Below are 25735 nucleotides of genomic sequence, written 5' to 3' on the forward strand. Positions count from 1 at the left end.
CGACAATAGCTTCATAGTGCTGAGACTTAACCCCTTGCGCCACCAGGGAGGCTCTGACAACTGAGTTCTTAAAAACTTACATGTAAAAGAAAATAGTGCCTTTCCATTTGATGTTGGGATTAGCCACAAAGCTTTAGCTACTATCACCACAAGATTGGTTCAAAATAGATCTTTCTGAACTGATTGATAAGAGTCAAAGAAAAAATCCTTTTTTCCCAGCCTTGCTTTATCTCTTAGAAAGTCAAGATTACTGGCTTCCATTCCTTGCTGTCAGTCATCTTGTTTTCAAGAAATATTGTAGCATTTATCTGCCATTCAAAGCCCTGTCTTTTGGGAAGGGAACCACCTAGATAACCTCACTAAACTTAACTCCTGCTACTCCCACCTAAAGTGCTATCTGAACAAGTTTCTCACCTAGTATCATGAATCTATTTTGGTGCTTCTACCAAGTCTTCCTGTCTGGTCCTGTGGCCTTCTGCTTTTCCTTTCCATTTTCATTATTGCCTTTTCTGATCAAAACTGCTTAGGGTGAGTTTTTGACTCCCCACATCATTAATGCAGTCTATCTTCTCTCATCTTCAGACTCAAAGGTGTCCATGTCCTAATGTCAGAACCTGTGAATATGTTAAATCCTGTAGTAAAAGGTTATTAAGATTGCAGATGGGAGTAAGGTTGCTAATCAGCTAACCTTAAAATAAGGATTCTATTGGCCTAGATTATCTAGGGTGTCCAATAATCATAGAGGAGGTAGAAGTCAGAGGAAGATGTGAGGATGGAACAGTGGTTGGAGAGTTGCAGTGTTACTGGTTTGAAGATGGAATGCAGGTCGCCTCTAGAAGCTGGGAATGGCAGGAAAATGATTCTCAAATTTCCAGAAGGAAACGGTCGTGTTGTCACTTTCATTTCAGCCCAGTGAGATCCATCGCAGACTTCTACAGAGCTGTAAGATATTTGTGTTGCTGTAAGTTACCAAGTGTGGTAAGTTGTTTCTTATGGCAGAAATAGATGGGTAAATTCAAGTACTGTCTCCTGAGTCAGTGGTGCTCAAATTCAGCTGCACGTTAGACTCAGCTAGCAAACCCTTTTGTCCCCAAAGCCCAGGTTCACACCCAGGCCTTTAAAGTCTCTGGGTGTGAGACATGGGTATGAGAATGAGTTCCCTTGGGGATTCCAACCTGCAGCGAAGGCTGAGCACCTCTGCCTCATACACTAATCACTTGAGCACAAGTAATGAAAAAACCTCTTGATAACTGGGGGCCCTTGGGGCAGAGAAGAATGCAATGTCACCCCACTGTGAGCACTAGACTTTGCTTTTGGGGTAGTGGTGGGTTCCATCTGAACCTCTGGCCATTTAGCAGCTTAGAAATTGTATACCCATCTCCCCTCACTAGGGGGGATACTGGCTTCACTTTTATGGTGTTTATTAAACAATCTTCAAGGTACACAGAAACTTTTTTTTCCCAAGCCATTTGAGAATAAATTGCTAATCTACTAACCCCATCACACTTGAGTGTGTGTATATGACAACTTCCAAATCAGAAGTTACAGTTGGTACATTTGTTCCATCTAATCCTCCGCCCTATTCGAGTGTTAAATGTTCAAAAGGTCCTTAGGGGCAAGGATCCAATTTAGAATCATTGTTGCCTTTAGTTGACATGTCCATTTAGTCTCCTTGAGGCTGGAACAGCTCCTGTTTTTCCTTTACTCTTTCTGATCTTGGCTCTTGAAAATTACACCACAACTTGGGTTTATCTGTTTCTTTTCCTTTCTTTTTTACATTTTAAAAGGATAGGTTTCTTAGGAAAAGGAAAGATGCTTGCACAGACATAAGCAGGCAGAGTTGCCACTGCTGCTTTGCTTTGCAAAGTAAAAAGTTTTGTCAAAAGAAACGCCTGCATAGTCACAGGCAGGCAGAGCTGTCTTGTGTGTTTCCTGACAACTGCATTCAGGGTCTACATCTCAGGACCCAAGGGATGCATACTCTTGTCGGTAGGTGCATCCTGCTATTTGTCCCGTTGCTGAGGAGGTTCACTTAGGTCACTTGACTAAACCAATGCTGCCAGTCTTCTCCGCTGAAAAAACTGCTTCTGAAGTAACTATTTTACGCTTCGAGATGTCATTAATCTGTTCCTCATCGAACTTTTAATTTATTAATTTATATTAATATGGACTCATACATTTTTATTGTAACCAGTGGATTTTAATTCAGAACTATCATTATTTATTTTTGATGTCTAATTTCTTCCAAAGTTGGCAGTGGGAGCTTCTGTGGCCTTTTGACATGGCCCCAACATTCTTTGAGCACTTTTTATTTTCTGGCACAAAATGTTCCAGGCTCTTCTTTCAGGCTGTTAATAAACCCATGAGGTAGGTGCTATTATTATCACCCCCATATTAGAGATGGAGAAATTTGGGAACAGCTCAGGATCACATAGCTAGTTAGTTATGGTGGCAGGTCTGTGAACCACACCATTAAACTCCAGCCTGAGCTGTTTACCCCCTAATTTTTTTTATATTGGATGAAATAACTTTAGACTTACAGAAAAGCTGCAAAACTAGCACAGTTCCTGGTTACCCTTAATGCAGTTTCCCTCAGTGTTAACACACAGTACAATAACTGAAGCCAGGGCACTGGCTTCCCACAGTACAATAACTGAAGCCAGGGCACTCAGTGACCCGGACGGTTAACTCACTTGGCTGCCTTTCCCAGGGAGGTCCTTTTCCGATCAAGGATCTCACACTGTATTTGGCTGTTATTCCTCCTTCAATCTCTGACAGTTTCTCAGTCTTTCTTTTAATAACCTGTCACCTTTGAACAAGGTAACTGGTCTATGAATTTGTTGAATGCCGTCAGTTTGGATTTCCTGCTGTCCCGGATTAGACTGAGGTTTTACAAGGATACACAGGTGACACTGGGTCCTCTTAGTGTGTCATACCAAGATAGAGACATTACTGGGGATGTAAACGATCATTTAGTGAAGGGGATATTCATTAGGTTTCTTCTCCATAAAGTTACTATTTTTGTAGTTAGTATCTTGTGGGAGATACTTCAAGACAAAGCAAATGTCCTTATTTTTGCACACAACAGGTAACTACTATGGTGTTTTCCTAATGGTGATTTTATTCTCCATAATTCCATCTACATTTACTCACTGGAGTTCCACTGTAAGGAAAAACTGTCCCTTCCCCCCACTATATATTTAGTAAATTTTCCATCAGAGTAGCTCATGAATATTTTATTTTACAGGTTATAATCCATTACAGATCTGACCAGTAGTCACGCCTCTTTAAGTTGCTTCCTTTGTCCTGTGGACAAGCCCTCTTCTTTTTCTAAGAACTCCTCACTTTACCCAAAGATATTCCAGACTCACCATAATCTTTTTCTGACCCAGGAGTGAAATCTCTCCATGGAGCTCTGATTCCTTCTATTGGGGAATGAACTCAAGATCTAGACACTGCGTGCTCATTGCTATGGGGGTGCCAGAGCCTTCAGGCTCTCCTGGCACACAGGGCTAGGAACTTCACACATATGTTCTAACTCTGGCACTCACGCAGATGCATGTTTCCGTATTTGTATGTATATTAAAAACCAAACTCATATTACCTCCGAATCCCAATCCAACACAAGGTTCATTCTAAGTTTACTACCTTCTCATCTGTGGCTTTTCTCCAATATTGAGAAACCTGGCCAGGCCAGAGCCCTTTAACCATGCTACCATCTCTGCTGGAAGAGGTAGTAGGGGGATGTTGCATTGTACTTGGTTATAAAGGACAGGATTTTGACAGACCTAAGGGAACGTCATCCTGAGCACAGAGGAGAGCATGAGCAGCGGCTGATAGGTGAAGCAGCAAAGCAGGATGTTATGTGTGTACACCTAAAACAGGGAATGAATACATCTCAAAAGGTCTGAAGCTAATGCAACATGTAATTCATGAAGGTGATTTCATCAAGTGTCACGTCAATCTAGTTTTATTTCACCAGCTAGTGGATCACCGCTTCACATATAAGAGCAGCAAGTGACAGAAGCGAGGCTACTTAGGATTTAGATCCAAGGGCAATGGATTGGGGTGGGGAGCATGGAGCCCTAGTTGTCAGCTACCGTGGCAGCAGCTATCACAGAAATGTCAGGAGAGGTACTACAGAACCAGAGCTATGTGAGGAAGAGGGAGGAATCATGGTGATAAGGCTCTAAATCTGTGTGACTGGGAGAAGTGGTACCATGACCAGAAGCCCCAATCAAGGGTACTCTGAGTAAGCTCTAGTTCTCCCTTGAGGGCAAGCATAGGCTTAACTGCTCTGTGACCCAAAGTCTCACAAAGTGCCCTGTGAAGACAGACTTGACTCAGTAATTTATTCCTCCTACCTTCTCTCCTGATACCTGGGTTCTCCCTCAGTTCCCACTATCCTCTACACACATCTCTGACAATCCTCCTCTTGAGACTGGCTGCTCGTCACCCAGGACACAGCTGAAAACCCTCTCAAGTTCCTTTATGTGCTGGCTCCAGCTACCCTAGTCTATCTCAGTGACAGAGAGAAGAAAGTACTTCCCCTTCCTGGTTGACTTGGCATCGCCCAGGTCTACACTGTTCTCTCCAGCCCCACTGGCCCCAGGGTCTCCTTGAGCTCTTCCATCCACCCTCCCCCCATCTGGCTTATGAACCCTCCTGTACCTGTGCAACGCAGCCTGTCCCACCTGCTGGGCTGGATGGCCCCCACGGCCCCCACAACTCTGTACCAGAATTGCCTGTTTGTCTTCTTCCCCTGATTTGTATATTTTGGGGAGGTGAAGCTGTTTTACTGACCACAGTCCCGACACAGATGGCACTCTTCTGGACACACATCAAATGCTTAAGGAAGGAAAGAGCAGATTCTTTCCCAACTCTTTTCTCACTGCACCCTCTGACTGTCAGCCATCCTTTCTCTCCTTGTTGCTCAGCTCCTTCCTCTAGGGCTCAGCTCTTCAACGCAGCCTTCTCCATCTCCCTGCCACTCTCCTCCTTGGCCTGCTTGGACACTGAGCCTGCATCCATGTTGGTCTATCAGCCTGTGTGACACTGACGCGGGGCGGCAGAGGTGCTCAGACAGTGAGTGTGTGGCTGCAGGACGCTCCAGCCCCACCCGCCAGGAGGCCGTCTAGGGATAAGGCAGCCCCAGCAGCCAGCCTTGTTCTCTGCTCCTGCCGGACTATGGCAAGTGGGTAACGAGGCAGGGGAATTCTGCCACCTGGTTGGGAGCCCAGCCCTAGGGCCTCCCGTGACATGTTGCCCGGCCAACCACTGAAACCTCAGGCTTGTGAGCTAGTTGGTGCCAGGCTGCCTTCTCACCGGCCCTTTCTCTCACAGTCCCCAGGGATGGAGAAACAAACAACAGCACAAAGAACCACAAGAAAACAGCCACACACTGGGTTTTGTCCATAATTATTACTATAATGATTTACAAAAAAAGTTTTTTTTTCAGGCAACTGTGTTAAATTATTATACATATCTGGGAGAGGGAGCTGGGTCCTGGCCACAGGGTAAATGGAGACCTCGTTCTTGGGGGGAAGGTCGAAGTAAATGTGCCCCCTTCCCACCTTCTAGGTCTGACTCCTGATTATGGCTTCCCCATTGCAAATGAAGACCACAAACCCTTCTCTGTCCAGGGTACTGGGGTAAAGGAGAGAGGCAGTGGGTCAATGAAGTGCTTAGGGTGAGCGCCACCAACTGTGGCTGCCCAAACCCCCTACATCCTCTGTCTGGCTCCAAAGGGTTGGACCCCAGGCCAGAACCCCTCACTGGGGACAGCAGACTGCCCAGCATCAGTCTACACCAACACATCCGCTCAGGAAGAGAGAGTGAAAGGGTCAGGGATGTCTAGGTTGGGCCCTCTGGGCTAATCTGTCAGGCGAGGAAGCAGAGATGCACCAGCAAGGAGCTGCTCCCTCCTCCTCCCCACCCCCCAAGGCTAGTTACACAGGCATCCAGGCACTCTGGGCCCTTGAAAGGATCCTGTTAGAGGAAAGGGGGCATTGGGTGTTTGGCCTTAGAGCTCAGGGATGCAGCCCTGAGGGTCAGAGCAAGGAACCACAGGCTTAATTAGCCCTGCCAAGGGTAAGGCCCAGAACAACCCAAAGCTGGGCTCCTCAGTTCCTACACTCCAACTCAAGACTCCCATCCATGCGTGTGCGTGCGTGTGTGTGTGTGTATGTGTGTGTGTTGGGGGCTGCAGGGAAGCATTGCTGCACCACCTGCCAGGGACTCGGGCATGCAGGGGACCGAGGCCGAGTGTGTGAGCCCACGCCAGAGAGGGTCAAGGGCTCTGGCACCCCTTTCTCCCCATCCTCCCAGCACACTACACCCTCCTCCTGGGCACTAGAAGGTTTTACGATGAATAGCACGAGAGCCATCCTCTTCATACTCCTTTTTGGATACCCACATCTTCTTAAAAGTGTCCAGCGAGGCCAGGATGGAGCCACTGCGGGGAGGGAGGGACAGTATTCTTGTGGGCCCGAGGGCAGAGCCAACTGCCTTCACCTGACGCTCAGCTCTATTTCCCTGACCTGGCAGGGAAATCCACCCACCCCCACCTGCCTGGGGCAACCCTGGGAGAAGTGTCCAGGGCCAAACATGCTCCTCCCAGAGCCCTCCCTGTGAGCCCCGCCTCACCCGATCCATGTGGAGTACAGCCGTTCCTGGGGGGCGGAGATCTAGAGAGAGCAGGCAGCCCTGTAACTGCCCCATCCCACACCACATCCAGTCCCAGAGGCACCCTACCCAACCCTCTCTGCACCCCACCCAGCAGCAGGAGCAGCCAAGAGGGGAGAAGCATGGCTGGGCGAGGATGTGAGAGGGGGTCTGGAGGCGGCACCTGCCCTTTCCTCCGTGGGGCAAGGCGGCCTGGCGTCCCACGCTCCCTGTCACCTCACCTTGATTTTGACATCCTTCGGGGCAAGCTTCTTCACTTCACTTAGCAACCGGTCACCAAAGCCTGCAAACACAAGGTTGGCTGAACCAGGGTCCACATCTGACCGCTTTACCACCAGCTCCCCCACAGCTAACCTCTGGTGCTCCCTCAGTCCCTCTTCCCTCCCAAACTACTGCTGCTCTTCTTTCAGTGGTTCTTTTCCAGAACTAAGGTTGGGGAGAGTCACACTAAGGGCAGAAAAGATTTGGCACCAGGCCTGCAGGTGGACCCAGCTTCCAAAGAGCAACATGAGATGGAACTCCAAGTCACACAGTTCTCCCCAGCTCCTACGCTCCTCTACGCTCAACACACCAGCAGCCAAAACCCGCCAGAAGCAAAATCAAAGGCAAGTGACAAGTCAGGAGAAAGCATCTACCACTTCTATGCCTCAGGTGGGTAAAGAGCACACACAGGAGGGCATGGTGGGGGCTCTCAGTAGTAACTTGGGGAGAGGGACATAGTGGCACAACCTCTTGGCAGGAAAACTGGAAATATCTACCCAAGAAAAATGCATATGCCCACTCTGACTCAGCAGCCCCCTAGGATTCCCATCACTGAGACAAGAATATACGACATTCTCCACTGCAGCTCCTTCTGATTAGAAGTGGCCGCAGCTCCCTCCAAGGCCACCGGCAGGACAACGGTTAAATACACACCCATTCAGTGAAAGACCACTCAGCCACATAAGGAACTTACACTGACAAGGAAAGATCTCCCAGATGTGATGCCAAGTGAAGGATACAGGATGAGGAACTCACAGAGTTCGGTACAATTTGTGTCCAAAAGGGGGGGTGAGGGGAAATGCACATTTGCTTATTTATGCACAGATGTTACCAAGAGCAAGTCTGAGAAACCAGTAACTCCTGGGGAGGGAACTGGGTGATGAGGACAATGGCAGAAGGGAGGCTTTAATACATATCAGACCCCATGTAGACTTATCATCTGTTTATAAAGTAAAGAGAATTTAATTTTAAACTTTTTTCTAAAAAAAAAAAAAATGTTCACTGAGCATCAAAAAGCCCATGGAAAGCCACGTCCCAGGCTCCGGGGAACGAAGGAGGCTGAGAGTCCAGCTGCTACTGGTCTCCCAAGTCTCACCACCACCTCCCAAACGATGGTACCTTTGAAAAGCGTGGAGCCCCCAGAAAGCACAATATTGGCGAAGAGCGTCCGGCGAAGGTCCATGTCGGACTTGTGGATGGCGAAGGCCAGGACCTCATGGAGCCCCTCACTCTCGTCCCCTACCAGGTCTGGCTGGAACAGCAGCTCGGGAGCCCGGAATCGCGCTGGCCCCACCTTTGGAAGACAGAATTGAGAAGGCCTCTTCTTCCTCCAGGTCCCAGCGTCACCACTGCCCTCCAGTGCCAGGCCTGGAAACTTACATCGAGCGTGCTGCCATCTGGCAAGGTATACTGCACCTTCTCTGTCTCCAGAGCCTCATCCTTTTGCGGGTTGATGGACAGGTAGCAGGCTCGCTGCGGTGGGCAGGGACACGACCCTCAGAAGGCTGCCACCAGGACCCCGCAGCACTGCGCTCAACCTCACGCCTCGATCCCACTGCTTCCCATTCCCCACCCCATAACCTCAGGCCCTTCATCACCTCTTTGATGGTCCGGACAACCTCAAACTCAGCCGAGGTGTGAAAGTCGACTCCTTCCTTTCGCAGAAGTAGCCGGAGATAGCGGGAGACGTCACGGCCAGCGATGTCGACCCGCATGATGGAGTGTGGCATGGCAAAGCCCTCGTAGATGGGGACAGCATGCGTGACCCCGTCCCCTGAGTCTAAAACCACTCCAGTTGTGCGTCCTGTTGCGTACCTATCACAGGTCAGCATCCCTTCACCTCAGCCACTGAGGCCTGGGGACCTCCTCACCCCTGGAAGGAACCCTGGGACATTGCATTATCTGGTATGAAAAAGGGACGAGGGACTCCCTTAAAGTAACAGTCATGGGGAGGGGGTGGGTGTCAGATATGGGGTAATCTTGAGCAGGAGGTGGGCCATGGGGAAGATGGAGACTTAGGAGACCCCAGGGCTTAGAAGCACTCACAGACTAAGCACAGCCTGCATGGAGATAAACAGGGCCGGTACGTTGAAGGTCTCAAAGAACACCTCTGCTGCCTTCTCCCGGTTCTTACTAGGGTTGAGTGGAGCTTCTGTTAGAAGAACAGGATGCTACAAGAGAGAGCAGAGTTGTCAGCATGCGCAAAGACAACACGCTAGGCCCTAAAACGACCCCCTCGCCTCCACCCCACCTATGTAGTCACAGCCTGCTATCCTTCCCGAGGGCACTAGCCCCTTGTCTGCCAGCAGTTACTCTTCCATAGCTCCAGGACTCTGGAAATTTTGGTGGCAGCACCCGACTGTGTGGACCTCCCCCGCCCCACACACACAATGTAGAGTAGCAGGCCCATCGGAATGCAAGAGGAAACCTGACCAGGAGGCAGAGTGGGGAGTAGGCACAGCCCACAGATTCAGCCCGGTGGGAGGGGCTGGCTGCCACACCTCCTCAGAGAAGGTCTGCAGCTGGTCCTTGGAGTAGACATACTGCCAGATGCGCTCCATGTCGTTCCAGTCTCGCACCACACCGTGCTCCATGGGGTAGCGGATGGCTAGCAGTCCCCGGTGCTCCTGGGGGGTGCGGGAGGCCAGATGTGGCACCAGGTCCCTCACCCAGCAACCACCTTCTGCTCTCTGGAAGCTGCCCCTACCTCTACCCTGAAGAGAACCACCACTGCTGACTCGTGGCCCTGGGCCCCAAAACAGGCCCTGAACTTAGCACAGGTCCATTCCAAGAGCTTCTAAGGCCCTCAGAGCCCAGTCAGGGTCAACAAGCCAGGGACCTAAGAGGCTGGCGATGTGCTCCCTCCTAACACACAGTCCCTCCGCTTGTTCTTATGTTCATGTTCCCAGGGCTTTGCCTTGACCACTGACATCCTCTTCCTTGCTTCCTCACCCACTGCCCAACTTCCATCCATCTCCACTGCTTCATGGCTACTGCCAGAGCTCTTCATAACAAACCTGCAAGGCTTCCTCCTGCTGCCCACTGCTCCTCCCAGCTCTCTGGCTAGTGCCCACGTCTCCTGCATAGACCTGCTCTTTGACATGCCCCACAGCATGGTCCTTCTCGCCAAGTGCAGCTTGACCTCTCACCACAGCTGTGGCTCTGACTCCATCTCCTAAAAGCCCTTATCTGTACCATAGCTCTGCCCCCACTTCCCAGTACCCCACAATGTGATCCCTTGCATTTGCTTGGTATTCTTTCCTACCCTGTATTTGCGCTTTCTGCTGGGGACCTCGTCTGGCTATGTAGCCCCTAGGCAAGTCACCCCAGTCAGCTTGCAAGTGGTGGCCCCATGGCTCTTGTTTGGGTCAGCTGTCAAGGCCAGGTGACTCAGACTCTTAAATCACTTTTTAACCAGCTCCTCTCCCTGTAGCTTCCACATAGCTTCTAAGAGAGAGAGCACAAAGTGGCTGGTGATCCCCCATGCAGGAGCCATCGCCCTAGCACACAAAGCAAAGGGACCACAGTGCAGTATGGTGCACTTGAGGGTGGGAATCTAGAAAAGCCCAGAAGGGTGTCTGGCTGGTGGTCCCAGATAACAGATTTCTGGGACCTCTCCATCAATGCTCCTGGGACTATGAGGACCCCAAGCCCAGGCAAAGGTAGGCTTCCCAGGTGTTACCTCTGCTTTGGGTCCAATGAAGAGGTCCCCCTCCAGGGCTCCAGCCATCACCCGCATGTGTTTGGGGCGCCCAACACTGTGATGATAGATAAAGTCAGTGAGGTGGTGGGGGGGCACACTGAATGCACATCCAGGACCACCAAAGTCCAACCCGAATGGTCAAGAGCGTAACTGCACTCCAGAGGGCAAGGGTCAGAGCTCAGGTGTGTGTGGGACTGCAGAGCAGTCCTGCTGTTGGCAGGACGGCACACACAAGGTCAGGAGGTGGCCCTTCCTTTACCCACCCTCCCTCCTCGAGAAGGCTGGGATGCCAGCACTCTTGTGGCTCAGGGCTGGCAGAGGGTCAGCTTCTGCAGCCACAATGACTCAGCCCACTCTCTCCATTTTAGGCAGACCCAGGAAGTGTGGCCTAGAAAGTGGGGTGGTGGCTTCCCTTGTACACCCAGCTCTTGCTTCTGCCCCTTTCCACTGTCAGGTCTTCAGGAGAGAGATTCCGTTCTTAGAGGGATGGATGGACAAGCTATCAGTCCAAAATTTGACCCAAGTTCCCTGCACATCAACAGGAACCTGTAGACACCCCCAAGTGGAGTTGAAAGCTGAAATCCTACTGGGTGCTCCAGCTGGCTGTTCGCAGACCAGGCCTAGGGCTCGTGCAGCCAGTCTCTTTTGAGGACCTTAGGATCCCCCTCTACCCTCTGGGTTCTGAAACTCTAAAGCCTCCGGGATTTGAGAAGAGGCATGCCGGAGGGAAAACTCCCCCTTGAGTTAGAGCAGCCAAGGGGGCACTCAGGCTTTGTTCCCGTTTTCATTTTCCCCTCGCCCCTGCCACCATGGCACCATTTGGGGAAAGACTCCCCATGACTGGAACAAAATATTTTCTAGAGTCTGAAAGTAAACAAGTCCTGAAGAAAGGATTTCCTGGGAGGAATGGGCATCTGCACATCAGCTCCCTACTAGTTTAGTTCTTTCTCTTGGGAGCTCTATTATTCTTTCTGCTGCTACCACACCCTGTCCCCAGGGGAATGCTGGCTGCTTCCCTGACTCAGGAGAGACCAAAATCAGACTCCAAAGTGGAGGGGGAAGCCCAGAGCATTTCTCTTGTCCTTTCAGATCCTTCAACAGCATCAAGTTCACAAATTTGGTGTTTTTCTTACAGGTGGGGGCAACAGTTGTCTTCAACGAGAGCTGTTGACAGGGCCCATGTTCTCCCAGGAAGCAAACAAAAAGGTCAGGGTTGCTGCTCGGGCAACACTTACTAGTTTGGGAAACAGTATTTGGGAATCTGGTCTCCTGCAAAGCCAGCCTTGATCACCCCTGAACCCTGCAAGGGAAAACAATGTTTAACTCCGATCTGCAGCAAAGAGAGCTGGCTGCCTCCTGTGACAGGCCAGGGGTTGGGGTGGGGGGCAGCCAAAGATCCTGCCCATGGCAAGATCATTTACAAGAATGCCAGTGGTTCAAAACTGGTGGTGGTGATGATGGGGGGGAATGTGTGATTTTGCATCCCCTCTCCAAAATTTGACAATGTTTGGAGAATGTGGAGATAAATTAGGAGGTAGTGCTATTGGCAGCCTAGCTCTCCATTTTAGGCAGACCGAGGAAGTGTGGCCTAGGAAGTGGGTTGGTGGCTTCCCTTGTACACCCAGCTCTTGCATGTAGTGGGTAGGGGCCAGGCTGGATGCTACTAAACATCTTATAATGCATAGGTCATCCCCTCACAACCAAGAATTACTCAGCCCCAAATGTTAATACTGTGATAAACCATAAACTACATGTGCTTCTGCATACTCTAGGGTCAGCTCCTGGCAGGAGGAATCCACAGCATAAGCTGCCCCAAAAGTGAGCTTGCAGCAATCCCTAAGTGTGTGTCTCTCTCTCTTTTTTTTAAAGAAAAACAGTCACTGTCTTCCCAAAGTGGACAAGGACCACATACATGGCCCACTGGAGAGGATCACTGTGTGCTTGGGGACAACTGGCACTCTCTGTAAGTGGCTTCCTCAGAGACTACAGGTGAAGAAGAGCTTGGTCCTGGCACTGGAAGTTAGACTTAGGATCTTAAAGGGAACCTAGAATCTAGAAGCCTCCCACTCACTGAATAAATCAGCAACACAACCCTCTGGATGTATAGTGAAGAAGTAAACACTACAAAAGTTACAGAGGAGGGGCTGGAAGCCCAGAGGGACCGAGCAGGTAGCCCTCTGAACTCAAGCTTGTTGATTAGCTTAAGTGAATTACTTGCCCACTCAAAAAGGAAGTGGCCTGGTCTTTCCTATGGCCTGCTGGGGAGGACCCCCAAGCCCAGTTCTAGCCTTTTTATTAAACATCCACTGCTATGACTCAGGGAGCCCACATGGGTACTCTAAAAAAGACTGCCATTCAGGGATTCCATGGGGGTGGAGGGGAGTCACGTAGGAGGGAGACAGATCCCAGAAAGAGAAGTGAGTCATTACCAAAAACTCCAAAGCTCACATGCCTGAAGTAGAAACCCCAAAACGGGGGCAGTTCCACAGAACCAGCACTTCATTTTCTCCCTATGCGCCGGAAATTTCCGAGGCCAGAAATCCTTCTAGTGCAACTAAAAGCAAGCTGAGCCCCAGTGCTGAAGGACAAGGCCACAGGGAAGCCAGGCATCTTTCCTCTGATGTTTCCAGTTATCCCACACTGCTTATGGGTCCGGGGAGAGTGGTCCTGGACTCTCTCCACTCCCTTACCAGCTGTGGATTTCTGCTAGCACCGGGGCACTTAGGGACAGGGCCAACCAGATGTTGGTGGTTAAGTGGCTGGCAGAGGTTAACATGCATTTTTCCACCACTCCCCGGAAAAGAGCCCAGCAGGGCTAGTCGGCTCTGGCTGGACTGCCTGGGGGGTACTGTTGTAGAGGTCACCAGGCTAACCTCCACAAGGTGAGGCCAGCGGTGTGCAAAGGGGCAAATGCGACCCTTCCTCCACTGGAGGGACAGAGACCGAAAGAGGGGCCAAGGGCTAGGGTCGAAACCTGCCCAAGGCCCTTACTATCAACCAAAAAATAAAGTGTGCATCCTTGAGCTGGACGCACAGGTGCACCGGCAGGGCCGCCCCGCTGTCACCCCTGCCTCTCCCGTACCTCCCCGCCCGGTTCGGGTAGGGCTCAAGCAGGGGCGCCGCGGCGCCGGCTGGGGACTGGCCCCAAGGCCCGGGCTAGCGGCCAGGCGGGCGCGCGGGGCCCGGGAGGGGGCGGCGGGGGTGCGGCGCGCCGTGCACGAGCCGAGACAGGCGGGGTCCCTCCCCGCGCCGCCGCGAGCGCCCCCGGGGGCGGGGCGCCCGCCCTCCCCCCGGCTGCCGGGCCTCACGTTGTCGATGACCACCGGCTGGTTGGCGATGATGTCGTAGGACTCCATGGCCGGGCCGCGCCGGCCCTGCCCAGCAGGCGGGCTGCAGGAGGGACCCGCGGGCCGCAGGCGGGTGGACTAGGGACCGCGGCGGCTCCAGACGCGGCGCCGCGCCCCTCCCACCCCGAGCGCGCAGCCTACGCCAGCCCGGCGGGGCTAGCTGGAGGGCGCGCCCCGCGGCCAATCACCGCTCCCGCTCGGGTGGATTGACGGCCGGCGCCCCCGGCCGGCGGCGGGCTAAGGGGCGGGGCAGCGGCCTGCGTGCCAGCCAATGGAGGGCGGCCGGAAGGACTCCGGGCGCTTCTAAGGTAGGCTGCGCGGTGTGGGGATGATGTCATGGCTCGGCCCTTAAAGGGGCGGTGGGCACAGTCGGGCGAGCTGCCAATTCACCTGTACCTGAAGGCGTGTTTCTTGAGCTCCTGCACCTTCGACCCCCGCTCCGTCTTGACCGTGCAGTGCTCGAGGAGGCTGGCGCTGGATGTATTACTCAAAGCTTTTCTTTTTTGAGCCCTGGGGAGGAGCCTTTTCCTTGTGAAAATTACAATTTCGTGGTAACTTGGTAGCCGGCGTTTATGGATCACCTGCTGTGCGCTTGCCCGGCGCCTCTATTCCCGCCGAGCACCTCTATCCCCTCTTGGTAGACTATATTAACTCCGTGCAGTGACTCTAATATATTATTCCCACTTTACAGATGTGGGCACCAGGGGCCTCACACTTAGGTCACTTGCCCAGGGTTCTGCAGCTGGCGACATCTGGGAGTAGTTTGCAAGCAGCATCCAGCCGCGCTGGTGTCCACTCTTGCCACAGTGCAAGGTATGGGGTTCTAAATTCATTTACCAAACTGAGCCTTAGTTATTTGCCTCTGTATATACTTTCCTACTAGATTGCGAGATTAAGTTTGGTAAAATTGAAGCACAGAATCATACAGAAAAGTGCAGAAATCCTAAGCATACATTTCAATGACTTGTTGCAATGTGAGCACACTTGTATGATGGTCATTAGGTTTAAGAAACAACATGACCAGAAAACCACCGCTCCTTCAGTCACCTCGCTTCTCTGAGGTGACTGCTATCCTGAATTTTAACACCATGGGTTAGTTTTGCTTGTTTCAGAACTTTATGCAAATAGAATCACAGGAATGATCACGTGTATCTGGTTTCTATGCATTCATGGAATGCACCAGTTAAATATATTGAGGGAGATCTTTGTAATTTGGTAAGAAGCACATCAGGACATACAGCTAGTCAAAGCAAGGAAAGCCAGACAGAGTGAATATTATGTGTATGAATGTTTCCAAAGAGTGTCTGAGACATCTCCAAGACTTCAGTATGGGAGGGGACAAGGAATGGAGTGGGAATTCTTTTTGCAATATAAACTTTTGTATTGAACCATTTTTAACTTACCTCGTGCTTGTGTAACTTTCTCCTCATTCTTAAAATTGTGGCAAAAACATATAACATGAAATTTACCATCTTAACCAATTTTAAAGGTGCAGTTCATTGGTCTTAACTACATTCACAATGTTGTGCAGCTGTCACCACCATTCATCGCCAGAACTCCTTTCACCTTGCTTTTAATTATTTGGAATATATAACTAGATGTGGCATCGATGGATCTTATGGTCATTCTAATTTTAATTTTCTGAGAAACAATCATTTTCCATAGTGAATGCACCAGTTTACATTGCTGAGGACAACATACAAGGCTCCATTTTCTTCACATCCTCACCAACATTTATTTTCTGTTTTTCCTCCCAGTTGCCATCCTAGCGGTCATGAGATGACAGCTCATAGTTTTGATTTGTAAATCTCTATGATTTCTAATTTCTAATGATTAGTGATATTAAGCATCTTTACATGTGCTTATTGATTTTTTAAAAAAAAATATTTATTTATTTATTTCATACAAGCACTGGGTACAGTCAGAAGCGCGGGAGGGTGAGAGAATTCGCCAGAGCCAGAGCAGGGAGCAGAACAGGCAGACTGATGAAATACACTGCTGAGGGGAGCAGCGGACGTGGCAGGAGAGGTCTGTTGAGACATGTGTCCCACCGCCGGGGATCAAACCGGCGCTGCAGAGGCTGTGGGCAGCTTCCCAGCCCAGAGCTCAACCGCTGCGCCACCAAGGGAGGCCCTGCTTATTGATCATTTTTATACCATCTTTGGAGAAGTATCTAGTCAAGTCCTTTTACTCATTTCAGAATTGGGTTGCTATTGAATTTAAGGTGTCCTCTCTCTCTCTCTCTCTCTCTCTATATATATATATATATATATACCTCACCAGATATATCATCTGCTAATATTTTCTCCCACTTGGTGGGTTGCCATTTCACTCTGTTCATAGAGTCTCTTTTTTTTTTTTTTTAAACTTTTTTTTTAATAGGTTTTTTTTTTTTTTTAATAGAGGCATGTTTTATTTATTTATTTATTTGTTTGTTTTGTTTATGCATGTGCTGGGTACAGTCAGAAGCGCGGGAGGGTGAGAGAATTCACCAGAGCCAGAGCAGGGAGCAGAGCAGGCAGAAGGACCGAAGTACACTGCTGAGGGGAGCAGCGGGTGGCAGGAGAGGTCTGCACGCCATGTGGGACCCTCCTCTGGTGGCCGGGGAGCAGCCGGGGATCGAACCGGCACCACAGAGGCCGCGGGCAGCTTCGCAACCCAGCGCTCAACCGCTGCGCCACCGGGGAGGCCCCATAGGGTCTCTTGGTGTACAAAATTTTAAACTCTTCATGAAGCTTAATTTGTCTATTTTTTCTCTTGTTGCTTGCAGCGTTGATGCCATATCACTAAAAAATCATTGCCAAACCCAGTGCCCTGAAGCTTTTGCCTCGTGTTTTATTCTAAGAGTTTTATAGTTTTAGCTCTTATATTTAGGTCTTTAACTCATTTTGAGTTAGTTTTTAAAATTTATTTTTTTATTCAGGTAAAGTTGGTTTATAGCATTGTGTATGATTTAGGGAAATAAACCTCCTCGGATGAATGTCATCATAGTGAAGTAAAATGGCTTCTGTACAACTCTGAAACCTTTATGAAAGGAATGCAAAAAAGTAGTTCACACATACCTCCAATCCTTCCCCCCAGTTTCCCTTACTATTAACATCTTTCCTTTGTGAGGTACAATGTTACAATTGATGAACTGCTATTGATACACTATTATTAACTAGGGTCTATAGTTTATATTAGGGTTTGTAGACCAACCAAGGGTCTTTCTCTGGTGCTTCTGAATCACAAGAAATGTCTTTACACTGAGGAGTTTGAGATGATCATCAAGGGAGTAAGTGGGATAGGCATTCCTAAACCACTGGCTCTCTGGGGTTACACAAGCGGGGGTGGAATGTGAGGAAGTACAAGAGCTTCACAATTCCAGGTCTGAGGAGGTGCCTGGCAGTCCAGGTGACATGAGCCAAAGTGTTTGACTTTCCCAGTAGAGTGTTTTCTCAGCACTCAGCAGGTATTCGTTTCTGATGCCACTGTCACAGATACACAGAATTTTAGTAGGGATGTAACACAATTAATTTTCCAAGTTCCCAGAAATGCAGGTGGGATCAGGTAACAGAGACAAACAGGTCAGTTAATTGGGGGGGGGGGGAAGTACAGTTGAAGATGCTAAAATTGAAGGATTTTTCCTTTAAAAATAGTTTAATACTGATAAAACATAATAGGGGAAATAGTGATACCTGAGCAACAACAACTTACATACTTGTTTATTTTTGGTGTTATGATTCATGTAATCTAATAAATAGTAATATCTTAAATGTGATATCTTGATTCATCCTAAGATTTTGTGGCTACTCTAACTACCTTCAACTCAGCTGATTTAGTTGAATTATTGTCACTGCAATTAAGAGGTCTTAATTGCATACAGAAAGGGAGGAAGGCTCTGCGGAGCCAAAAGTCAGCAGAGACTAACCTAGGGGCGGCCAATGTCCTCCTCCCTTTCAATCCAGAGACATTGCCCCCTCCCCCTTTCCAAGGTAGAACTGCCCTCCACCTTGCTTCCGCTTCTGGGTATGACTTCATAGCTGGTGGGTTCTGCAGTATCCTGGAGTTCAAGGTTGTTAAGTAACGGATTTCAGGAGACTGGCTTCTCCCTGGTGGTGTACAGACAATGGCGATGAAGAGAAAACCAGAGATCCTCCTCTTCTTGGTTCTCTTCCTGGACTGTTGGCAAGGTGCAGAGCTCCATCCTTTTCACCTGATCAAAGGAACTGTCCTAGTATATTGTTGTGGCAGATAGAGAAGTGTGAGACTCATGGGAGCCAGCTCACCTCCCATAGGAGTTGAGTGGTGAGCCTTTCTCCCTACCTTGAATCTAACATTAGGGATTTCTTGCTCAGAAGGGAGTACCTTTAACATTTTTCCTAAGTTTGAAGCTTTCTCAAAATCCAGAGCTGTGTGGGAGGGCAGGACACATTTGAACCTTTCATTACAAAATTTTTCAAACATACACAAAAGTATAAAAGTTAGCATGATGACCCTCTGTGAGCATGCCTATTTTGTTTTATACCTCTCTTCAAATACAGTATATTTAAAAGAACTGATTTATTGAGATATAATTCATGTAAGAAGAAATCATTCTTTGAGAGTATATAATTCTGCAGTTTTTAGCACATTCACAGAGTTGTGAATCACCACTATGTAACTTCAGACATTTTCATCACTCCAAAAAGCAGCATCACACTCCTTACCTGTCACCTCTCATTTCCTTTTTTTTTTCACACCCCCTGGCAACCGTGAGCACACTGTCTGCTCTTAGATTTATGTATTTTACACATTCCCTATACATGGAATCATTCAATATGAAATGTTTTGTGACTGATTTCTATCATTTAACATGTTTTCAAGGTCATGTTATAGCATGCATTAAAAAATCATGCTTACTGGGCTTAATGAAGGGCATACATTCTGAGAAACCCATTGTTGTGATCTTGTCTTTGTGCAAACATCATAGAGTATCATTACCCTCACCTAGACATGATGGCCTACAGCACTGCTAGGCTGTATGTAAACCACTGTTGTTAACTAAGGCATCCTAGGCAGCACATGACTGTGTTTCCTTCTTTTTCATGGCTGAATCATATTCCATTGAATGAATGTACCACCTCTTGTTAATCCACCTCTAAGTTGATGGACTTTTGAGATGTTTCCACATTTGGATATTCTAAATGATGTAGGACCCTACAAAGCATGGAAATCTAATGTTCACTTTGAAAAAGTATGTTCACAAGATATTTACAACAGCAAACTTTCAGTTAGGGAAAGGGGAGACAGTTACTACTGTTGGCAGGGCACTTTAAAAGTCAAAGATTTGTGAACAAAATAAGATTTATTTATTTATGCATACAACAGCTAGAGTACAGGCCAGAGGTGTGTGTGTGGGGGAGGGGGGGGTGAGAGGATTCACCAGAGACAGAGTGGGGAACAGAACAGGCAGACTGAAACACACTGCTGAGGGGAGCAGTGGGTGAGACAGGAGAGGTCTGCTTTGCCATGTGGGTTGCTCCCTGGCTGACTGGAGATCAAACTCGTGCTCGTGCTGCAGAGGCTGTGGACTGCCTCACAGTGCGATGCCCAACCCCCTGCGCCACCAGGAGCCCTATATTGACTCTTAATATCGGTTATTGAGTATTATTATATTTATTCTTAATAATTTACAGTTTCTTCAAAAGAGAATGTTTTGTTTCCTTCATTTACCAAACTGTCTTCCTGGAAACAATGCCCATGCATCATTAACACATGATTACCGGTTTTCCTGTGGAATGCTGCCATGTACACAAATTACTAAATGGCTGTGCAGATTATCTGTAAGGAAACCATGTGAAAATTAACCTTGTCCCTGGTTTTCAGTTAAAAGTTCAGATTCTTGCAGATTCTTCATGTGTGCTTGGTGGTGCTCAGAATAAGTGAGTGCTGTGGCTCTGACAAACCCTTCATTGGGGGAAGGCTTTACTTTCTTGGTGGTTTATATACTCCTCTGGGACCAGGAAAAAAAAAAAAACTAAACTAAACTAACTTTGACCTTGAATCAAGTAAATGCGTTTGGACAATGAGTTATCTCAACTTCCATAAAGAAAAGCCTGAAATTCTAGCTCAAAATCTCCACACGTTGCTACAGTCTTTTAGCACAATTAATGCACATTGTTGATGCAGCCACTGAATGTCCACGGAAGTCTTGAGCTCGATCCATGATGTCCTGGGGGAGGCGTTGACCCAGCCCCCTCCCATCTGCACTTTATGTTTTGTTGTCAGGGGACCCACCAGGGATCAGTGTGCCTGTGTCCCCAACCGACTTGGAACCAGCTCCATTTACTTCCATTCCTGTAGATAATACCCCTGATCTGTGATAAGGGAAGGATTTACTGCTCAATCTACAGAGCCTGTCAGCAGATTTTATCTGCCACTCCTCACAGGCTTCCTGGGGCTTGGCTGTTCCCCACCAATCTCAGATGAGAAAAGCAAAGCCCGCAGAGCATCACTGCCCAAGAGTGTGCAGTTTGGCCTGGAAGCCAAGCTCTTTCCCCTAGAGCAGGCCAGTTGCATGATGCTCCTCTCTGAACACCATGTAGGAAAATGTTGTTTTAAAGAGAATACAAGCAGAGCTAATGAAAGATTCACTCACAGCAAAACTTTATTTCCCCCACAGCTTTAAATACTAGTTCTTCATCAAACTCAAAAAACTTGGAGCAAGACTTGGCTAAAATAATTGGTAAGTACCCTCCCCATGTACAATTGTCAATCTGTTGGAAGGCGTGCTGAAGACATGATTATCCTTGGTTGATTTCCAGGGAAGCTGTTCTTGCTGCCTTGATGGGAAGGAAAGTGCTTTGTCATTTTGGTTTCGTCTTTTTTCAAATTGATTTACCACTCCTTTACACAACTATATCATTCTGAAATTACAACTTTACACCTTCATAGATGCATGTGTTTCAATCACCCTCCACCAAAGCCCTGATGTAAATACCTAATGGCCTCCTGCTTCTTCTTCTCCCTTGGATGATCAGTATATTTTTCACAGAGTCTAAAGATTATTCTTGCTGTCTTGCCAGTTTTCTTTGTTTGTTTAATATTCTGCAAATGAGTGACTCCATCTGTCACTGATTTTCACTTTCTGGCTTATCTCACTTAGCATGGTCACCTCAAGATCTATTTTGTCCCCAAAAGCACTATCTCATCATTTTAAATAGCTGAGTAGTATTCCATTGAGTGTATAGTCCACAATTTTCCTATCTAGATGTCTGTTGTTGGACACTTAGGTTGGTTTCAAGTCTTGGCTACTGTGAATAATGATGCTATGAACACAGGTGTGCATAAGTCTTTTTGTATGTGTTTTTATATTCTTTGGATAGATAACTCTATCTGGGGGGGGGTGGTGGTGGTGGTATTACCGGGCCATATGGAATTTACTTTTTTTTTTTTTTGAGGAATCTCCATATCATTTTCTACAGTGGTCGCACCAAGTTACATTCCCACTAACAGTGGATGAGTGTTCCTTTTTCTCCACTTCTTTGTTAACATGACTTGTTTCCTTTTTTTCTAAAAAGATTTATTTATTTATGCATGGAAGTGTGGGGGTGAGAGGATTCACCAGAGACAGAGTGGGGAACAGAAGAGGCAGACCGACTGAAATATACACTGCTGAGGGGAGCAGTGGGCAAGACAGGAGAGATCTGTTGTGCCATGTGGGTGGCTCCCTGGTCTGGGATTGAACTCATGCTGCAGTGGCTGCCAATAGCTTCATAGGTTGAGTCTTAACACCTTGCGGCACCAGGGAGGCCCTTGTTTCCTTTTTGATATGGGCCATTCTCATGCGGTTGAGGTGATATCACTGTAATAAACTATGTGGAACTTTTTTTTTTTTTTTTTAAAGATTTATTTATTTATTTATTTATACAAGCACTGGGTACAGTCAGGAGCGCGGGAGGGTGAGAGAATTCACCAGAGCCAGAGCGGGGAGCAGAGCAGGCAGAAGGACCGAAGCACACTGCTGAGGGGAGCAGCGGGCGGCAGGAGAGGTCTGCGCGCCATGTGGGACCCTCCTCCGGTGGCCTGGACGGGAGCAGCTGGGGATCGAACCGGCACTGCAAAGGCTGTGGGTAGTTTCGCAAGCCAGCACTCAACCGCTGCGCCACTGGGGAGGCCCTGGAACTTTTTTTTTTTCATGTGCCCATTGGCCATCTGTTTACTTCTCTGGAGAAGTGTCTATTTAGATCTTTGCCCTTTTTTTTTTTTTTTTTTTGCTTGTTGAGCTATTTGAGTCTGTCTGTTTTGGAAACAAGACCCGTGTCAGACCTATGATGTGGAAATATCTTCTCCCAGTCCACAGGTTGCCTTTTAGTTTTTATAATGGTTTCCTTCACTGTAAAAATGATGTTTAGTTTTATGTAGTTCCATTTGCTTATTTTTGCTTTTGTTTTCCTTGTCACTGGAGTTATATCCCAAAATATGTATCTGCAGTTGATGTCCAAGAGTGTGTCACCTATATTTTCTTAGCTGCATTTTATGGTTTCAGGTCTTAATTCAAGTCTTTAATCTATTTTGAATAATTTTTGTGCATGGAGTTAAGTGAGGATATAGTTTCACCTTTTCTTTTCTTTACTTTTTCTGCATGTTTCCAAATACTGTTTGTTCGAGTCTTTTCTTCCCCCATTGTATGGTCATGGTTCCATTGTCAAAGATTAACTGTCTGTATTTATTTCTGGGCTCTCTATTCTGTTCCATTGGTCTGTGTTTTGTTTTTGTTCTAATACCATACAGCTTTAATTACTATCACTGTGTAGTATAGTTGAAGTTAGGAGTGTGATATAGCTCCATTTTCTCCTTTTCTCTCAGGATTTTTTTTGGCTATTCAAGGCCTTTTGCTTTTCCATATAAATTTTAGAATTATTTTACTTTCTTGAAAAATGATTTTTTTAAAAATAGATATTGTATTGCATCTGTAAATTATTTTAGGCAATAAAATCATTTTATCAGTGTTTATTCTCCCAACCCATGAATTCAGAACATTTTTTCATTTCTGTGTCTTCTTTTATTTCCTTTGACAATCTCTTATACTTTCCAGCATATAGATCCTTTGCCTCCTTTGCTAGGCTTACTTCCATGTATTTCATCTTTCTTGGTGTGATTGTAAATAGAATTATTTTCTTAATTTCTCTTTTCCCTGATTCATTGTTTATACATAGAAATTCAACCAATTTTTGTATGTTGATTTTGTATTCTGCCACTTTTTGTATTCAGTTATTATCACTAGTAATTTTTTCATAGTCTTTTGGATTTTCTGTGTGTATTATGTCATCTGTGACTAATGATAATTTTATTTCTTCCTTTCCAATTTGAATTCCTTTTATGTCTTTTTCTTGCCTAATTTCTTTGGTTAGGAATTCTAATATAACATTGAACAAGTGGTGAAAGTGGACATCCTTTTTTTGAAATGTTTTCGGTTAGTCACCGTTGAGCGTGAGTTGGCTGTGGGTTTGTCACATCCCACTTTATTGTATTGAGATAAGCTCCTGTTACTCCCATATTATTATCATAAATGAGTGAAATCTTGTCAAATGCCCTTTTTTAAAAAAAGATTTATTTATGTATGCATACAAGAGCTGGGGTACAGGCCAGAGATGTGGGGGGGGGAGGGTGTGTGTGAGAGGATTCATCGGAGACAGAGTGGGGAACAGAACAGGCAGACTGACTGAAGTACACTGCTGAGGGGAGCAGCGGGCGAGTCAGGAGAGGTCTGCTGCGCCATGTGGGTTGCTTTGTGACCGAGGATCGAACTCATGCTGCAGTGACTGTGAATAGCTTCAGAGGTTGCGTCTTAACCCCTTGCGCCACCAGGGAGGCCCTGGTCAAATGCCTTTTTAGCAGCTCTTAAGATGATCGTGTGATTGAGTCTTTTTTTTCCTAATGTGGTGGCTGATTTGTGTGTGTGGAACCTCTCTTGTGTCTCTGAGATGAATCCTGCTTGGTCATAGTAGGTGATTCTCTTAATATATTGCTGGATTTGATTTGCATAAACATTGTTGAGGATTTTTGCATCTATGTTCATTAGAGATGTTGGAGTATAGTTTTCCTTTTTTGTGCTGTCCTTGTTTGGTTTGGGTTGAACAAGGTAATGTTGGCCTCATAAAATGTGTTTGGGAACTTTCCTCCCTCTTCAGTTTTTTTTTTTTTTTTTTTATAGAGGCATGTTTTATTTATTTATTTGTTTATTTGTTTGTTTTGTTTATACAAGCACTGGGCACAGTCAGAAGCACGGGAGGGTGAGAGAATTCACCAGAGCCAGAGCGGGGAGCAGAGCAGGCAGAAGGACCAAAGTACACTGCTGAGGGGAGCAGCGGGCGGCAGGAGAGGTCTGCGTGCCATGTGGGACCCTCCGCCATGTGGGACCCTCCTCCAGTGGCCGGGGAGCAACCGGGGATCGAACCCGCGCTGCAGAGGCTGCGGGCAGCTTCGCAACCCAGCGCTCAACCGCTGCGCCACCGGGGAGGCCCCCTCTTCAGTTTTTTTTAATCCTGAAAGCAAGTTTTAGAAAAACTTAAACACATTGCATAACATTAAAACTGAAGGGAAAAAACCCACCAAAAGCCAGTTTGTTGCTTCTTATGACATTGGGCAGCTGTTTCCAGGAAGTTGTAAGCTCAACAGCTGGAGCTATGTGACTCCAGTTTGAAATCATCAGTTTGAAATTTGGCTCCCATGTCAAAAGTTTAACTCTGATAAAAGATTGGCTGAAATTCTGGTCATTGATTAGCAAGGATATGTGAGGTCAAAAAAGACATTGGCAGTGAGCCAGATGTCCTCCTACCTCACTTGAGGGAAGGTGGTCAATCTGAGCTCTCTTGGCTTCTGTTCGTTCTTGGCTTCTTCTTGGCTTCTGCTGGCGTCCCCATGACGCCGCCCTTAAAAGCCCAGTCTCAGCCCAGGTGAATCCCATCTACCTATGCCCACACCCTACTCCAGGTGCCCGCCATCAGGCGTGCATTCAGGACCGCAAGGATCCATCATCTATCCTGATGGTGGGAGGGCAGAAAAGCCTGACATTTTTTTTCTTACCCTACGCAAATGTTCTTAAAACCCACAAACCTTCAGCTGATTGTTCTTAGCCAGTCCAGTTTCTGGGATCATCTGGCATAAGCTGGTTATTAAGCTGGTCACACCGTAGCTGAATTATTTCTCCATATCCTGGATGCTTAACCACACTACCATCACACTCGTTAACCACCTTCACCAGTTTTTTCTTATCGTGATCATCAGCGATCCTTTGGATCTTACTGCCATTTCTTTATTGCGTTCTTACATGGATATAATCTGCAGGGCCAGCAGTAAGCAGACCATCAACCTTACTTGCATCAGCAAAGCGGTTGAAAGAGTGGAGGTTCTGGGTATAGGATACCATAATATTCCTTTCCCTGGGTGGAAGTGGCCTGCAGGAGGCAGGGGAGAGGAGGGATGGGGGTGGGGCGCGGATAAATTACCTGGAAGCTGGGAGGCTGCTGAGTTTGTGACAATGGCTCAATGTCTGGACGGGGTCTTTTCTATTTTACTTTTGAAGAAATTGAGTGTAGAAGGCAGGAACAGACCACAGTGCAGGTTTTCCGATCCCATGCAGACTGGGTAAAGGAGGAGTCAGAGTCCTCAGTGGTTTTGCAGGTTTTTATTGGGGTTCAGTGGGTATGTGGCAGGCAGGGGTACTGGGGGGCTGGGAGGCTGGCAGTCCTCCCAGCCCCCAGCAAATCCGCACTCT

The 25735-nt window shown here is 47.6% G+C and overlaps 2 protein-coding genes and 1 pseudogene across 2 annotated transcripts in view; 1 reads left to right on the forward strand and 2 right to left on the reverse strand.

Moving 5' to 3' along the window:
- Positions 1–5369: 5369 nt before the first annotated feature.
- On the reverse strand, positions 5370–14153 carry ACTR1B (actin related protein 1B). The gene is made up of 11 exons (XM_037527895.2): positions 13957–14153; positions 11884–11948; positions 10628–10703; positions 9447–9572; positions 8992–9116; positions 8544–8760; positions 8326–8418; positions 8065–8239; positions 6906–6967; positions 6646–6686; positions 5370–6454 (listed from the first exon to the last, which is right to left on the reverse strand). The coding sequence occupies exons 1-11, from the start codon at positions 14002–14004 to the stop codon at positions 6352–6354; spliced, it is 1131 nt and encodes a 376-aa protein (XP_037383792.1). The 5' UTR covers positions 14005–14153; the 3' UTR covers positions 5370–6351.
- Positions 14154–18174: 4021 nt separating this feature from the next.
- The window catches only part of CUNH2orf92 (chromosome unknown C2orf92 homolog), a 35810-nt gene continuing 28249 nt past the window's right edge, over positions 18175–25735 (forward strand). The window contains exons 1-2 of the mRNA XM_037527896.2: positions 18175–18282; positions 20639–20701. The gene's annotated coding sequence lies outside the window, so the exon portion shown is untranslated. The remainder of the gene's footprint in view (positions 18283–20638; positions 20702–25735) is intronic.
- On the reverse strand, positions 25060–25387 carry LOC119258625 (eukaryotic translation initiation factor 1-like; annotated as a pseudogene).

Source organism: Talpa occidentalis, unplaced genomic scaffold (assembly GCF_014898055.3).
Source record: "Talpa occidentalis isolate TD23 unplaced genomic scaffold, MPIMG_talOcc4v2.1 talOcc4.5, whole genome shotgun sequence".
NCBI lineage: Eukaryota > Metazoa > Chordata > Mammalia > Eulipotyphla > Talpidae > Talpa > Talpa occidentalis.

Coding starts and splice junctions, on each gene's coding strand:
- ACTR1B (XM_037527895.2), bottom strand. CDS start 14,004: ATGGAGTCCTACGACATCATCGCCAACCAGCCGGTGGTCATCGACAAC. Junction 9,573..10,627: donor TCATTGGACCCAAAGCAGAG/GTAACACCTGGG, acceptor CGCACCCCCCAG/GAGCACCGGGGACTGCTAGC. Junction 8,240..8,325: donor CAGATGGCAGCACGCTCGAT/GTAAGTTTCCAG, acceptor TGTCTTCCAAAG/GTGGGGCCAGCGCGATTCCG.